The sequence below is a fragment of the Dipodomys merriami genome, unplaced genomic scaffold, assembly GCF_024711535.1.
Source record: "Dipodomys merriami isolate MVZ:Mamm:240054 unplaced genomic scaffold, mDipMer1.0.p SCAF_8, whole genome shotgun sequence".
Classification (NCBI taxonomy): Eukaryota; Metazoa; Chordata; class Mammalia; order Rodentia; family Heteromyidae; genus Dipodomys; species Dipodomys merriami.
In genome coordinates this window covers 62430740-62447582 of record NW_027206401.1, presented here as the reverse complement: position 1 = coordinate 62447582, position 16843 = coordinate 62430740, and the positions used below count along the sequence as shown (strand labels likewise).

Genomic DNA, 16843 nt, shown 5'->3' with positions numbered 1-16843 from the left:
GATGACCGCCTAGTTCAAAAAAGAGGATTTAACCCAAAGCCGATTTAGCAGAGCACCTTTCTAGACGGCAGGGATCCCTAGGCCGGACTTTGGAGGCTCCCCTCACCCCCCCCCCCCCCGCCCCCATTCCTCACATCCAAGAACTCAGATGCACCAGCATAAGCCATGAGGATCGTCCCGGGTTGTTCTATTTATAATGAAGTGTCTGCCAGAGCGCGCCCACATCACACACTGTAGCTCTCAGAGCTGTGCAGGGAAAAATCATTGACATTAAAACCCCCACAAATTCTCATCTAACATGTAAATGTTTCAGGACACAGACTGATGATCGAAGAATCGCAAAGCTCATTAAGGTAATTTTTTATTTACTTCTTTTCTGGTGGATTGTGAGACTTGAACTTGGTCTGAGCACTGTCCCTGAGCTCTTCTTTTGCTCAAGACTAGCACTCACTCTACTGCTTTGAGCCACTGTTCCACTTCTATTCTTGTTTTTATTTTTTTTTTCCTGGAGGTTAATTGAAGAAAAGAGTCTCACAGACTTTCCTGCCCAGGCTGGCTTCGAACTGCGATTCTCAGATCTCAGCATCCTGAGTAGTTAGGATTACAGGCATGAGCCACCAGCGCTTGGCTCATTAAGGTAAATTTCCAAAACACATTTTGACTTTGACCTAATTTCTAGATATCAGTATTACTCAGGAGAGAATATTTTTTTAGTTGTTTTAATAGTATTAAAAATCAGCTCCAAAAAGGGGATTGAATTTGCTCTTCTAGCATTGATGAACATGAAGTTGGTAAATAAATATATTTGGGACATCTGTCTAATAAATACAAATGGTCTGTATTGAACAGGTGCAGTAGCCCATGCTTATAATCCCAGCTTCATAGGAAATGGAAATAGAAGGAGCTCTCCCTATTCAAGGTCGGTGTGTCTGTGGCAACAACAAAATGAGACCCTATTAAATGAGTGGGAACTGTGGCTCCAGTGGTAGAGTGCTTGCAAGTGCAAGATCTTGAATTCAAATTCTGGTATCTCTCTCTCTCTCTCTCTCTCTCTCTCTCTCTCTCTCTCTCTCTCTCTCTCTCTCTCTCTCTCTCTCTCTTTCTCTCTCTCTCTCTCTCTCTCTCTCTCACACACACACACACATACACACACAAGAAAAAAGACAAACTCCCTTTAAACTATAAAGCTATCATGTTAGTATTTTCAGTTACTCTTACAAAATACAAAAATTAGGAAAACAAGAAAACAAAAGAAACAGAAGAGCTAAGTAGTCACTCAATCAGCACATACCGCAGTTAAATCAACTCTAAGTAAACTAGGACCTTTAGTTTAGGAAGGAAATTCTAGAAAAGACATTATCTTATTCTAAAGCAGTTTACATAGTGATCAAAAGCAATTCACCCAAGTCTTCTTTAAAAGCATTTCATTTTAGATATTATTTATTTATCTACCTACTTAATTATTTTTGTGTTTCTGAAGATCAAACCCAGAGCTACGTAATTATTCTGCCACTGAGACACATTCCTGTCCCAATTTCAGATCACTTAAAAAGTCGTTATCAGTTGGATGCCAATGCTCATGCCTATAATCCTAGCTACTGAGGAGGCTGAGATCTGAAAAGCATGATTGAAAGCCAGCCCATCAAGAAAGTTCCATTGAAAGCCAGCCCATCAAGAAAGTTCATGAGACTCTTATCTCCAATTAGCTACCCAAAAGCAGGAAGTGGAGCTGTGGCTCAAGTGGAAGAGTGATAGTTTGGGCATAAAAGCTCAAGGACAGGGCCCAAGTTTAAGCCTCCAGAAGTAGCACATGCATGCATGCATGCATGCACAAGCGCCCGTGCACACACACACACACACACACACACACACACACACACACACACAGAGTAATATCGAACAAGTTGTTACATTTTTATCTTGACCACATTCCAACATAGTATCTAATCAGATGATGGTCTGGTATGTATGATATATATATGACATGTGTATACTATATGCAATATCGCTCCTCAACAGTAGCGGGATTTGAATTCAGGTCATCATGCTTGCTTGCCTTCCTTTAGCTGGCATTCTGCTACTTGAGTCTCATTTCCAGCCTGGCTTTTTGCTGGTTATTTTGGAGGTGGAGTCTCTTGTACTTTTTCTGTCTGGGCTGGCTCTGTACTGTGATCCTCAGAGCTTAACCTCCTGAGTAGTTAGCATTACATACAGGCGTGAGCCACTGGTGCCTGGTTGATATATGTAATTTATATTGTCAATTTTTTTTTGCTGGCTCTGTTGTTTGAGGTCGGAGAGTTCTTAAATACTCACAGGCAGGATTTATTCTTACTGGGTACCCCAACGTGTCAGCCCTGCTGATCTTTTTGCTCAAACACAAGGCCTGTAAGCCTTAGCTTCCAGGAGCTTCTGAGTAACTCAAAGCAGACATAAATTAGGAATACAGCCTCTAACGCCAGCCTCTGGCCACATTCCTATTTCTGTTTCTTCCAGGATGTTCCAAACCCAATAAGTAAATCTTCCAACAAGAAGGCAAATCCTTTACAAATACAACCTGCTCAGTTTCATTCTTCCATTTAGTCTTAGTATTGGTTATTTGCTTTTTTTTCCTACTTGGTCCAAGATGGGACTTGAACTCTCTAAGTGACACTTTCAGCTCATTGGCAGGTTCCCTACCACCTGAGCCACACCTCCAACCAACTTTACTCTTAGTATCATAGCTTTTCTAGTCTATAAATTAATCTAAAAACAAAAACAAAAAACCTCTCCCCCCACCTCTTTTTCTCCTTTCCTTCCCCTCCCCCCCCACTCTCTCTTCTTTGCCCTGAGTTCTTTTGCTCAAGGCTAGTGCTCCACCACAGCACCACTTCCAGTTTTCTGGCATTTAACTGGAGATAAGAGTTTCACAGACTTTGTTGCCCAGGCTGGCTTCAAATCTCAATCCTCAGATCTTCAGCCTCCTGAGTAGTTACGATCACAGGCATGACCCACCAGTGTCTGGATCCCTTTTTTTTTTTTTTTTTAAAGTAACAAAGTAGATAATAAAGCCAGAATAGATAAAGCTTTTCCCCAGGCCCTGTCAGTTTACCAGCCCTCATCACGGATGCTAACATGCTTGCTAAAGCAAAACGTTCGATTCAATGTCATTGGTTTTAAAGACTGAAAGTCGTGGTAAGGGAAAGGAGAAACAAATTGAAAAGGTCTACAGAATAGTTCATTAGCAAACCTCCAAGCCTTTTGAACTTGGGGTGGGCATTTCCTATATGGCAATTTCTGGGTTGAGGAAACAGAATACCTGGAAGAACAGATGGAGAGACTCCAACTATTTTAGCTTCTTTTGTTTTTGTGAGTTTTTTTTAAAGCATTTTAACAGGTATCCATTCTTTAGAAAGTTAAATAAGTAGTAATTTATACACAACCAAATATGATTTTTACACTGAAATCAAGGATGAATGGCATTCCTTTACAATGGTAAATTTCAAGAAGTTGATGTTCATTCGTTTTGTTTTTGTTTTTGTTTTTTGGTCGGTTGTGGGGCTTGAACTCTGGGCTTGGGAGCTGTCCCTGTGCTCTTCAGCTCAAGGCGAGCGCTCTACCGCTTGAGCCACAGCGCCACTTCCGGTTTTCTCGTGGTTTATTAGAGATAAGAGTCTCACGGACTTTCCTGCCCGGGCTGGCTTTGAACCGAGATCCTCAGATCTCAGCCTCCTGAGTAGCTAGGATTACAGGAGTGAGCCACCGGTGCCCGGCTTGATGTTCATTCTTGTGCCACAGAGTCACATCTGTAATCCCAGCTACTCTACAGACAAGATCTGGAGGCTCACAGTTCAAGAAAGTCCATGAGATTCTTCATCTCTTTAACCAACAAAAAGCCAAAAGTGCAGGTATGGCATAAGTGATAGGGCACCAGCCTAGCAAGTGTGAGGCCGTGAGTTCAAACTCCCGTCTTTTTAAAAGAAGACCAAAGGTAAATTATTTCAAGTAGAAAGCCATTTGTAGGAAGAATCTGAAAATGTAGATACTTCCTTAATTAATTTCAAATATGAGCTTCCTGGTTTGCTTTGTGATTTCATGTCTATTAACATCCTTAGGGTTCATGCCTATAAGCCTAGCTGCTCAGGAGACTTAGATATGAGGATCACTGTTCGAAGCCAGCCCAGGCAGGGAAAGTCCATGAGACTCTCATCTCTGATTATCCAGGAAAAATAAAGTCAGAAATAGAGCTGTAACTCGAGTGGTAGAGCATCAATCTTGAACAAAAAAAGCTCAGGGACAGTGCCCCAGGCCCTGAGTTCAAGCCCCAGGACTGGGAACATGGCTCTCTATTCTTGTAATCATCCCAGGAAAAGCCTGTCTCTCTCTCTTTCTCTCTCTCTCTCTCTCTCTGGTCACAAGCTATTCAAAAGCTGGAATTCACCCTTGGGCACCTGTCCACAGGCCCCAGGGACAGGAGTCTGACCATGCCCCCCCCCCCAGGCTACCTCTCCCGCTCCTGCTCCAGCAGGTTGGTGAAGTCGTCGCTCTTGTTCATGTAGTCCGTGTGCTTGTGCTTCTCCGTCTCCAGCTCGTCCACCGTGCGCCGGTGACACTTCTCGGCCAGCAGCAGCTGCTCGAGCATGCGCCGATACGTCTCCCTCTGCTTCTCCTCCAGCCTGTCCAGCTGCACCAACAAAAGCAGCACCAAAGCTGAGTATTTGCTCTCATTTGCAGACAACTTTTTAAGGAGTCCATTTTCATTCACCCAGTGATGTATGGATGGAAAAGGGAGAACACTGAATGGGATATCTCTGCCCTTTCCGGTGTCATTTTCTCTGGCTGGCCTCCAACCTTTACTCCTCTTGAGTGCTGGGATTACAGGCATGCACTACCATGCCCAGTTCATAGTGCTCCAGTTTTGTATCTTCTGGCCTTCTGATCTCTTTTCTATATGTACAGGTAGGGCCATTCGATTTTCAGGACAGGCTCTTTCATTGTTTTAATGAGATAGCTCAAAGCCTGTGTACTCACAAAGATAGTGCATTATGTTCCTCCTGATCTCAGAAACATGAGGCAGTTACATACACCTCCCATTAAACACCACCACCATCTTCTTATTTTAAAGCTTTTAGCCATATGCATTTCTAGGAAGGGCATCTGAAGAATCCAAAGTTTCTCTCTCTCTCTCTCTCTCTCTCTCTCTCTCTCTCTCTCTCTCTCTCTCTCTCTCTCTCTTTCTCTCTCTCTCTCTCTCCCTTTCTCACTGGGTTCCTGGTGACCACACTAGAGAGGTGAGATCATTGTTGTAAGGCTGAGCATCAGAGGATTTTTATCCTCCCCCCTACCCCCACCTCTGAACCCATGCTAGTAGCAACTGGTCTAGTGGTGACAATCCACTGTCACCTCCCTGGGTGAAACCACTGCTCCTGGTGAAAAACAGATTCATTTATAATCCATTCTCAATCCCACCACTCCATGCCTAAAATCCACAGTGGCCACCTCCCACGGCACCACCATCAGAGCTGGTCCCCTCGGGTTTTCATTTGCCCTTTGGTTATATGAAGGATCAGGCCCACACAATTGGCTCATATCTGTAATCCTAGCTACTCAAGAACCTGACATCTGAGAATAAGAGTTCAAAACCACCTTGGACAGGAAGTCAGTAAGATTCCTATCTGCAGGTAGCTTAAGTGGCAGAGTGAAAAAGCTAAAGGAGAGTGCTCAGACCATGAGTTCAAGCTCCAGGACAAGCACAAAGAAGAGAAAGAGAGGACAGAAGGAGAGAGAGAGAGACAGAGAGAACGCGACAGAGACAGAGACAGTGAGAGACAGAGAGGGAAAGAGAGAGAGACAGGGAGAAAGGAAGGAAGGAAGGGAGGGAGGGAGGGAGGGAGGGAGGGGGAGGAGGAAGGGAGAAAGGGAGAAAGGGAGGGAAGGAAGAAAGGGAGGGAGGAGAGAAGGAAGATCGTTCTATAACTTCACAGTATACTCAGTTGTGAAAGGATTGAATTCTGGGGCCCAAAGTAAAAGAGGGGTTGCTCCTATCATCCCTGGGATCCTCCTCCCATCCCTTTGCTTAGCAGCCTACATCCCAGTGGAGACCAGGGAGAAGCCCATGTTAATTAGCAGCTGATGGTAACTAAGATGTCATCTGATTTTTGCCCAGGGTCTTAAAGCAACAGTTCAAGAGCTGTCCGCTTTGGAAGAACTCCCTAAGAAGCCTCTAGACTCTACCGATGTGATTTTCACCACACGTGATGCACTTTGTCACGCATTACAGAAGCATCATCAGAACTTTTGTCCTTTCTGATACTTTCTACCTTATTTTGCAAAAAGATTTTGAATTCTGGAGCTAGGCACAGGTGGCTTACACCTATAATCCTTGCTACTTAGGAGGCTGAGATCTGATGATCATGGTTCAAAGTCAGCCCAGGCAGGAAGGTCCCTGAGACTTTTTTTTTTGGTTGGTCATAGGGCCTGAACTATGGGCCTGGGTGCTGTCCCTCAGCTCTTCAGCTCTACTGCTTGAGCCACAGTGCCGCTTCCAGCCTTTTCTGCTTATGTGGTACTCAGGAATCGAACCCAGGGCCACATGCATGCAAGGCAAGCACTCTACCACTAAGCCACCTTCCTAGCCCTCCCCAAGACTCTTATCTCCAATTAACCACCAAAATCTGGAAGTGGAGCTGTGACATAAGTGGTAGAGTATTGGCCTTGAGTATAAAAGCTCAGGGACAGTGTCTAGGTCCAGAGTTCAAGCCTTAGCGCCAGAAAAACAAAAACGAAAAAAGACTGGGAATATTTGGAGTACAGCTTTTGTTTCTTCATAGCCTAATAACTTATTTGAAGGTTGTGTTTAGAAAATGAAACAGGGTATATATAGCTCAGCTTCTTCCTCCCTTCCTTCCTTCCTTCTTTCCTTCCTTCCTTCCTTCCTTCTCTTTCTTTCTTTCTTTCTTTCTTTCTTTCTTTCTTTCTTTCTTTCTTTCTTTCTTTCTTCCTTTCTTTCTTTCTTTCTTGTACTGGGGACTGATTTCAAAGCCTCTTTCTTTTTTTTCTTCCTTCCTTCCTTCCTTCCTTCCTCTCTCTCTCTTTCTTTCTCTCTTTCTTTCTCTCCTTCTCTCCTTCCTTCCTTCTTTCTTTCTTTCTCTCTCTCTTTCTCTCTCTCTTTCTTTCTTTCTGGTACTGGGGATTGAATTCAAAGCCCCTCCTGAGTACAGCTAAGATTAAAGGTATGAGCCATTGGTGCCAGGATTTTTTTTTTTTAGTCTTGCCAGATATATACATTGCTCTGAAGGCCCAAACTTTCCCTGGGGTCCTTTGAACACTTCGGAAATCGTTAAGGGAAGAAGCCAGTGTTTTGAATTGGACAGCGGATAGTGCATTGGACGTGTGCAGATGCAACAGCAGGGCCTGGGCTGGCAGGAGCAGGCCTGAGCCTTGACACTTTCTGCCTGTCAGGGCCTTGGGTTGTTCAGAGTGTTTGCAGTCTTGGCAGTCTGGGCTGGAGGAGGTAGTTTGTATGCTACTCACGTCACCGACCTCTAGCCTATACCAGGTGACCACATCAGGAAGACAGTCTTGTGGTCTCTGGAGTTGTTAGTTTGTATGTGGAATTTCTTAGGCAGATTTTTAGACCCAGACTTTTAGCGCTAGGGACAGTAAGTTCTGCTAAGATACAGTAGTGTGAGACTCTAGCTCCTATGTTCAATTCTGCTTAGAATACTTCTAAGCTGAGAAGAGGACAATTGGAGTTTCAGTGTAAAATGTAACTCAGACAGGCACACAGATATGTGTTTAGGTTGTTCAAACTGTAATTATAATGTGATTTTTAAAATGGCGTCTCAGCCAGGCACTGGTGGCTCATGTCTGATCATCCTAGTAACCATGAGGTTGAGATCTGAGGATCTCAGTTCAAAGCCAGTCTGGGCAGGAAAGTCCAGTAAGACACCTCTCTCCAGTTAATCATCAAAAAAGTCAGGAGTGGTGCTATGGCTCAAGTGGCAGTCCACTAACCTTGAACAAAAACATTCAAGGACAGCACCTAGGCCCCGAGTTCAAGCCTGAGGTCAGACATTCTCAGAAAAGAAAGACTTTTCTAACAAGAGAGCATTTGACTATAGGACCTGGACACAAGTGGCCTGGGCCTATAATTCTAGCAGCTTGAGAACATGAAATTGGGAGGATCATGGTTCTAGGCCAGCTCAAGCAGAAAAGTCTATGAGACTCTGCAGTCATGAGAGGAAGCTCGATGCAGTGGCCTATACCACCCCAGAGACCAGGGGAAGCCCAAAAGTAGACGAATCACCTCTCAGGTACACACAATCCAGGAGAAAGGGAGACCCTACCCTAAAGTTCACCAGTGAAAGCCAGTGCTGGGCATGTGGTTCAGCAGTATCATCCATCCAAGCAAGTGTGAAGTCCTGGGTTCTAACCCCAGTACTGCCAAAAAAAAAGATGGATCTCAGATCGTCTTGCCAGAGTTGTCTCATGGTGAGAGCACACCATGGGCGACTTGCCACCTAAATTAGAGAATTCTGGAAGCCGCTGTCTGTCCTGAACACATCTAAAGCAGATCCTGTCTCAGAGATCTGTTAAACTGAGCTGTTCCAAAGGCTTCAAGCAAGCGAGAAGTTAGAGGATCACTTGCTCCAGACTTTTGTTCATTTTTGTGCTATATTTTATCCATTCATCATACTAATTTCATAGCTATGAAATTTTTTACATAAATTTTGGGGAGTCAAAATGACTAGATCCTTGCCAGGTGCTGGTGGCTCTCACCTGTAATCTTAGCTGCTCAGGAGGCTGCGAGCTGTGCCCGTTTGACTTACATTTTACATTGAAACTGCCAACTGTCCTGTTCTCATCTTAGAAGTATTCTAAGCAGATCATGGTTCGAAGCCAGCCTGGGCAGGAAAGTCTGTAAGACTCTTATCTCCAATTAAATCACAGAAAAAAAAGCTGGAAATAGAGCTATGGCTCAAGTGGTACAGTGCTAGTCTTGAGCAAAAGGACTTCAAGGACAGTGCCCAGGCCCACAGTTCAAACCTCAGAAACAGCTTTTTTTGTTTGTTTTTTTTTTGTTTTGTTTTTGTTTTTTTTTTATTTTTATTTTTTTTTTATTTTTTGGGAAAGAGAGAGAGCAAGAGAGCAAGAAAAGAGCAGCAAGAGCTAGAAACGAACAGAGAGAGAAAAAAGGGGGGAGTTTGGGCCTGGAGCAAGAAAAGAGCAGCAAGAGCAAGAGAAGAAGAGCAAGAGCAAGAGCAAGAGCAAGAGCAAGAGCAAGAGAGGAAGAGCAAGAGAGAGGTAAGAACAGAGAGAGAGCAGAGAGCTAGAAACGAACAGAGAGAGAAAAAAAAGCTGTTTGTTTGTTTTTTTAAAGGCTAGATCCGTAAACTAGAACTCTGACTAGGCACTGAAGTCCTAAGAGACCATGTAAAGTACGGTGTCTTGCTGGGTGAGGTGTGCATTCCTATAATCCCTGTATTCAGAAAGCTGAGGCAGGAAGATTACAAGTTTGAGACTAGCTTGGGCTTTGCTTTGTAATTAGTTCTTTTTTTTTTTTTTTCTTCAGAGAGCCAAGCACCAGTGGCTCATGTCTGTAATCCTACCTAACAAGGAGGCTGAGATCTAGGGGCAGAGGTCCGAAGGCAGCCTGGGCAGGGAAGTCCACAATACTCATCTCCAATTAAGCCAGAAGTGGAGTTATATATAGCTCAAGTAGCAGAGCACCTGCCTTGAGCAAAATAGCTCAATGTCCAGCTCATACACATACAAAAGTGTATTTTATTTTTCTTCAGAAGATAAGATAAACTATGGTATCATAAGTAGTTAAGAATAACAGTCCCTAATTTCTGTTCTTCAGAAGATAAGATAAACTATGGTATCATAAGTAGTTAAGAATAATAGTCCCTAATTTCTAATAAAATCTCATATAAAATGATAAAATCTATCCTGGTTGGAATTCCTTTCATCCCAAAGGATTGCCCTAAGTATTGCAGTAAGATTCTCCCAGAATCAGTCATTGTATTTTGCAATAGAACTCTTTGATTATAACAGTCTCCAAGATGGCTTCACAATCATAAATCTAAGTAATAACATCAATTAAAATTTAAGTTACCAGTTTGATAGTAATTGTGACTAGTCATGGCTAAAACTGACCAACACTCCCCCCCTCTTTTTTTTAAAGACATTATTCTTTCCTAGAGAAATAAAACAATGATGTACTTTAAAGGGCATGATCACATGGGAAAAAATGTATGCCAACCTTTAAAAATGTAAAGTCAAAGCTCCGGAAATTCTTGCAACACAAACTTCTCCACTCCAAGCCCCAGGCTTATTTAATTGGTGTATCAAGGAGTCTTGGGAAGCAAGGGCTGGAGCATTGGGGCTGGGAGGTGTGGGGGGTTCTGGGGGCCGAGCTGGGGTGCTGGTTTTACCTCTGAGATGGGTTTCTCATAGACATCTTCTCCTATGGACTTCTCTTGAGCCAGGAGGGCATCGCGATGCAGCACTCGCAGAACTTTCTCGGGCTCTGCAGAACCGTAATGAGCCTCCAGAACCTCGGGCTTGGTTTTCTCTGTCTTCAACATATGGATCACATCTTCCCTGGCCTGCGGTGGGAAGGAGAAAGGTGAGATGGCGCTGGCTTGCTCACTCAGCACTGAGCTGATCCAAACGCATCCCCAGCTCTTAAAGCGATCGACAAACTCACAGGGTATGCTGTTCTTTCTTTTTTTTCTTTTCTAACCCACAGCAGATTGGCAAGCAGATATTCTGCTTCAGGTTGCTAGGAAGCAGGCAAGCAGAAAAGGGACTTGTGCTAATATTAACTGTATAAGATTGCTTGATGCAAGTCGCGATGATGTGAAAGAGGGGGTAGGCAGGGCTGGTTTGGGGATCTCTCACCTGTACATGAGGTCAAATGCAATCTAAAATGTTCTCATGTGTGTATATGTGTGTGTGTGTGCGTGCGCACGCATAAGCATGCACATACACGCATGCACGTGTTTTGGTGCAGTGGCTTGAATTTAGAGCCTTGAATTCTATCTCTTAGCTTTTGTGCTCCAGGCTGGTGCTCTACCACTTGAGCCACTGCTCCATTTCTGGCTTTTTGCTAGTTAATTGGAGATAAGAGTCTCTCAGATTTGTCTGCTCAGGCTGGCTTTGAATCATGATCTTCAGATCTCAGCCTCTTGAGTAGCTGGTATTCTAGGCATGAGCCATCAGTGCCCAGCTTTTGATTTCTTAGTACAACTTTAACATCTTGCTAAAGCTCCCGAGAGAACCACATGATAGCAGGTTTCATGAGGGAGAATCTCTTTGGTTTCTATCACATAGCACACATACATCTGGATGTACTTTGTACTGATTCCTTGTGATGATATTTTTAGTCATGGCAAAGCTGACATTTACTGAATGCACCCCATCCACACATATGCTGGGAGCTGTTTCTTGTTATGATGATGGGTAAATTTTCTGACTGCATTTCAATGAGCTGCCCAGATACTGGTGGCTCACGCCTGTAATCCTAGCTACTCAGGAGGCTGAGATCTGCAGATTGTGGTTTGAAGCCAGTTGGGGCAGCAAAATCTTTAAGACTTTCTTCTCCAATTTTGTGGTTACAAAAAGCCAGAAGTAGAACTGTGGCTCAAGTGGTAGAGCACCAGCCTTGAGTGAAAAAGGCTAAGAGACAGCTCCCAGGGCCTTAGTTTGAGCCTCAGTACCAACCCCTACCCCCCAAAAAAAGAATTGATGCCATTCTTGCAGACCCCTCCTTAGTCCCTGAGAATGTAAGCTGTGCAAAAGAGCACAGCTGGCCCCTGAGTCGTCCTGGCTTCCTACCTTGCCAGTTACTGTCTCTCCCTACTCTCTTCCTCCATTATGGCCAGCGCCACGTTGTGATGTCATCAAGGGCCCTCACAGAGATGGAGCTGGTGGGGCTTCCCTGCACATCTGTCCACTGAAGGGCTCTCTCAACTTTATAAAAGACCCAGCCTCGAGGATGTTGTTACAGCAGCAGAACACAGACAAATACAGTTAAGAGACACAGTCAGTTAAGAGACGCAGCAACCAAACTCAAACAGGAACCCTTGACATGATCCAATCTAAACTTCCCTCCTTGGTGCACAGGCACGGCTTTCCAGGTCCTTACAAACATGTCAGCATTGTTTCTTTTTAAATCACACTCACACCTGAGGTGAACTTTTTGTTTCGGTCAAAGCTGAAAACTGGATCATGAAAGAAGAAATTGGCAGTTTAGTGACTTCTGGAGTGAAGTGAAATTTAGAATCACCTTGGAAAGGGAGAAAATGGTGATGCTAGAAGGCTGGTAAGATGAAAGTCTACAGAACAAACTTCTTCTTTTTGTTGTTGTTGTTGTTCTTTCCATCTCTAAATCAGAAGTAAAGGCTCTCTTTGGAGCTTACATTTTAAATGTGTGAAGTATAAAGATTTATGAGGAAGGCATAGAATGTGGTGTCTTTTGAAAAAGAACTAATTGAGCTTAGCTGGGTGTGGCAGCATGTACTGTCATTCTAGCTACTTGGGAGACTAAGTTAGGAGGATTGTGAGTTTGAGGCCAAACTAGGAAATATAGTAAGATCACATTTCACAGACTCAGTCACATTTCCATTAGACGCACAACAGAACTACTAGTCCAGAACTACTACTCCATTCTGAAGAAGCTGAGTTCTTCCCTTTCCTCTCCTTTCTTTTTTCTCTTTTCTCCTTCTTTCTTTCCTTCCTCTTTCTCTCCCTCCCTTCCTCCTTCCCTTCCTTCTTTCTTCCCTCCCTTCCTTTGTGCTAGTACTGGGGCTTGAATTCAGGACATGGACACTCTTCCTCAGCTTTTTTACTCAAGGCTTGGTGCCCTCCCACTTGAGCCACAGTATTACTTTTGGGTTTTTGCTGATTAATTGGAAATAAGAGTCTCGTGGACTTTTCTGCCCAGACTGGCTTTGAATGTGATCCTTAAGAGTCCAGACTCCTATTGCTTACTTATAATCCTAGCTACACAAGAGGCTGAGATCTGAAGATTGGGGTTCAAAGACAGCCCAGGAAGGAAAGTCTGTGAGACTCTTATCGCCAATTAACCAGCAAAAAGCTGAGCTGGAGGCATGGCTCAAGTGGTAGAACACCAGCTCTGAGCAAGAAAGTTGAACAAGTACAAGTCCTGAGTTCAACCCATAGTACTGACAAAAACAAAGAAAACAAACATAACATGGACATAAAATTTGTGTCCTGGTGTATTAGGAGAGGCCTGGCTTTTAAGAGATTCAAAATTAATTCCAATTTCATGCGGTTCCAGTTGTACTGTGTGATTTGCACAAGTTGCTAACAGTACTTTTGGATTGCTTTTATCATCTATGAAGTAGAATCCCTAATAATTTCTGAATTATTGGTGGGATACATCCCATCAGATACACATGTGAAAAAAGCATATACAGATGTAAGATGTAGAATTTGGCATATTATGCCATCATTAGATGAGTTTTGCACAAGGAAAAGAGGAATTTTCTAAGATATATTTTCCCTAATCAAATATAGCATGGACAATTGATAATGTTTAACTGTTTTGATAGTTCACAATTTTCTCTCTTCTTTTTAGGGGGTTATGGGGACAGTGCAGGATTGAATTTAGGGCCTTGAGCTCATTTGACTTGCTTGCTCACAGCTGGCATTCAATCACTTGAGTCTAGCCTCCAGTCCAGTATTTTGCTAGTTAATTGAAAATGGAGAAGCATGGATTTTTCTGCCTGAACTAGCTTCAAACTTTAAGTCTTCATGTCTCAACCTTCTGAGTAGTTAGAATTACAAGCCTGCGCCTCCAGCATGTGGCTGTAAGAATAGCTTTTCAGAGAAAAGGAAAGGTGACATTGTCCAAAAAAACAACAAAAAGGTACTCTTTACCTGATTTATGCAAGTGTAACCCCTCTGTACATCACCTTTATAATAATAAAAAAATTAAAGAAGAATAGTTTCCCAGGACCAAGTGTAGTAATTCATGCCTGTAATCTCAGCACTTGGGAGGCAGAGACAGAATTGAGTTCAAGACTCAGACTTGGCAACATAATAAAAGCAAAAGAATATTCTTTCCAAAAAGGAATTTTAAAACCAGAGCAGGATTGGGATTGGGGGGGAGGGGGGAGGCTGGGAAGGGATGTGAAGGGTAAACAAAGGAGGAGGCTGCAATGCTTGGTAAGAAATGTACGCATTATCCTGCCCATGTAATTGTAACTCCTCTGTACAGTATGTTCACAAATAAAATAAATTTAAATTAAAAAAAAACCAGAGCAGCTTTAGAAATTATGTAATCACCCTGACTCAGTTTCCTGGTGTGGAAAATGGAGACACTGGTTCCTCTGTGTTTGAGGGACTTTGTTCAGCTTTAATTTCACTGGTATTTATCTTCTTGGCCAATTTTCTTATGCTCTACACCTATAAGCCCAACAGTGATAGTCTGAGGCAGAAGGCTTGAGCCAGACATTGAAATCTTGTCTGAAAACAACAACAAAGACAGATCTTTTCTCTTAGGAAATAGCTTCACTTGTCTCAACTGAAGTAAAAAACCTACTACTTCCGCCAAGCTGTGGAACTTGAACTATACTGACTGTATCGTGCTACACATAATTCATGTTCTATCTTAGATACTAACTACTAAACCAAAGAGGCTGAAATCATGCAATCCTCTTTATTTAATTAGAAACACACTACTCATATAAACTTACTAAAGACTCCTTAATCGTTGTAATAATAAGCAAGGGGAAAACAACAGTGATGTCTTTATGTTATTGTGCCTTACAACAATTTAATGGAGTTAATAATATTGTTCTTTTTAACTAATGGCTTAATGAGGATGATTGTGTGATCCCAATAAATTAGTTCACAACTTCAAATATACAACTCTATATCTGAAAAAAAAAGATGCTACATTTGGGGATAAAAAAAACCACTATTACATGTTTTTGTGAAGTTCGATTACTTTGTACTAACAGGGGTGTGTGTGTGTGTGCGTGTGTGCGTGTGTGTGCGTGCATGTGTGTGTGTGTGCGTGTGTATGTGTGTGTGTGCATGTGTGTGTGTGTGTGTGTGTGTGTGTGTGTGTGTGTTGGTCCTGGGACTTAAAACTCAGGGCCTCATGCTTTCTTTTAGCTTTTTGTTCAAGGCTGGCACTTTACCACTTGAGCCACAGCTCCAGTTCTGACGTTTTGCTAGGTCATTGGAGATAAGAGTCTCATATTTGTCTCCTCAGACCTCAGCCTCCTGAGGAACGAGGGTTACAGACATGTGCCACCAGTGCTAGCCACTTCTGTCCTTGACCATTACTTTCCCACAGAAGTTTGACTTGAAGCAAGTGGAGAAAGTGCCAAGGGCCTGCAGAGCTCTAAACAGACCATTCCACTCACCAGTCTGGAAAAGGACCCAAAGAGAAGCAGGCTTTGATGAGAATGTTCACAAAGACCCGCCTTCTGTTGGGCAGCAGAAAGGGCATTGGAGGAGAAAGTGACAAAGAAAATGCCCACCTTATTTCCTCCAGGTGACAGACGATGACAGCAGGAGATCAGAGCCCAGAAGCAGACACAGAGGACCCCATCTTTACCTCCCCACCCCAGAGGACTCATGCTCCGAGGAGCAGGGCAGAGCTGGCTGAGGGGCTGTGCAGGTTGCTCATTGGAAACCTGTGGGGCCGGCGAAGAGTGTCAGGGCCACAGGATTGTTTCTGACAGTACAGGAAGAAGGGCAAGGCTTGCAGGAGGAGGGAGGAGACATCGAAAAAAACATAGATTCTGAAGGGGGCTGGGTGCAGTGGCTCATTCTATAAATATCTCTGCATATTAACTCTGTGTAAAGCATTCCTCTGAGGATCGAGGTTCAAAGCCAGTCCAGGAAGACAAATCCACGAGACTCTTATCTCCAATTAACCACCAAAAAGCCAGAAGTGGAGCTGTGGCTCAAGTGGTAGAGCACCAGCCTTGATGGGAAAAAGCTAAGGGACAGCCCAGGCCCTGAGTTGACGCTCCAGTACCTGCACAAATACACACACACACACACACACACACACACACACACACACACACATGCATGTTATATATGCATATTGTAGGTATTTGTAACATCTGATAATTGGAACTTATTTTAGCTATTAAGTGTGGGCCAAGATTAGTGTCTGTCTGTCTGTTTTTCACATAGGCTTTGGATATGGTGTTTCCCAGGAGGGGAGCAGAGGATAAGAGAGCAAGTGGGAGGCCCCTCTACACCAGTGCCCCATGAATTCCTTCTATTAATGTCTCCCCCAACTAAGCAAACAACCACCATCTGCTCAGCTCTTTCATGAGGCAGAATGTTTCTCTTGTAGCAAGGAAGTAGTCTGGCTCATGCCTGTAATCCTAACCACTCAGGAGGCTGAGATCTGGGGATCAAAGTTCAAAGCCTGTCCAGGCTGGAAACTCTTTGAGACATTTATCTCCAATGAACCACCAAAAAGCTGGAAGTAGAGCTCTGGCTCAACTAGTAGAGTGTCAGCCTTGAGCAAAAGAAACCCAAGAGGGGGCTGGGAAGGTGGCTCAGTGGTAGAGTGCTTGCCTTGCATGCATGAGGCCCTGGGTTCGATTCCTCGGCACCACTTAAGCAGAAAAAGTCAGAAGTGGCTCTGTGGCTCAAGTGGTAGTGTGCTAGCCTTGAGCTGAAGAGCTGAGGGGCAGTGCCCAGGCCCAGAGTTCAGGCCACATGACTGACAAAGAAAGAAAGAAAGAAAGAAAGAAAGAAAGAAAGAAAGAAAGAAAGAAAGAAAGAAAGAAAGAAAGAAAGAAAGAAAGAAAGAAAGAAAACCAAGAGGGAGCTCAAGGCCCTGAGTTCAAGCTTCAGT

At 43.5% G+C, this 16843-nt stretch overlaps 1 protein-coding gene across 6 annotated transcripts in view; it reads right to left on the bottom strand.

Moving 5' to 3' along the window:
* The window catches only part of Filip1 (filamin A interacting protein 1), a 200765-nt gene that overhangs the window by 59288 nt on the left and 124634 nt on the right, over positions 1–16843 (bottom strand). For 5 of the 6 annotated variants that reach the window (XM_070010843.1, XM_070010842.1, XM_070010844.1 and 2 more), the window contains 2 exons: positions 10416–10589; positions 4482–4660 (listed from right to left, as the gene is read on the bottom strand). In XM_070010843.1, coding sequence (XP_069866944.1) covers positions 4482–4660; positions 10416–10589 — 353 coding nt within the window. Of the gene's footprint in view, positions 1–4481; positions 4661–10415; positions 10590–10690; positions 10763–16843 lie in introns of those variants that run through there. The other variant, XM_070010845.1, reaches the window with a different exon arrangement.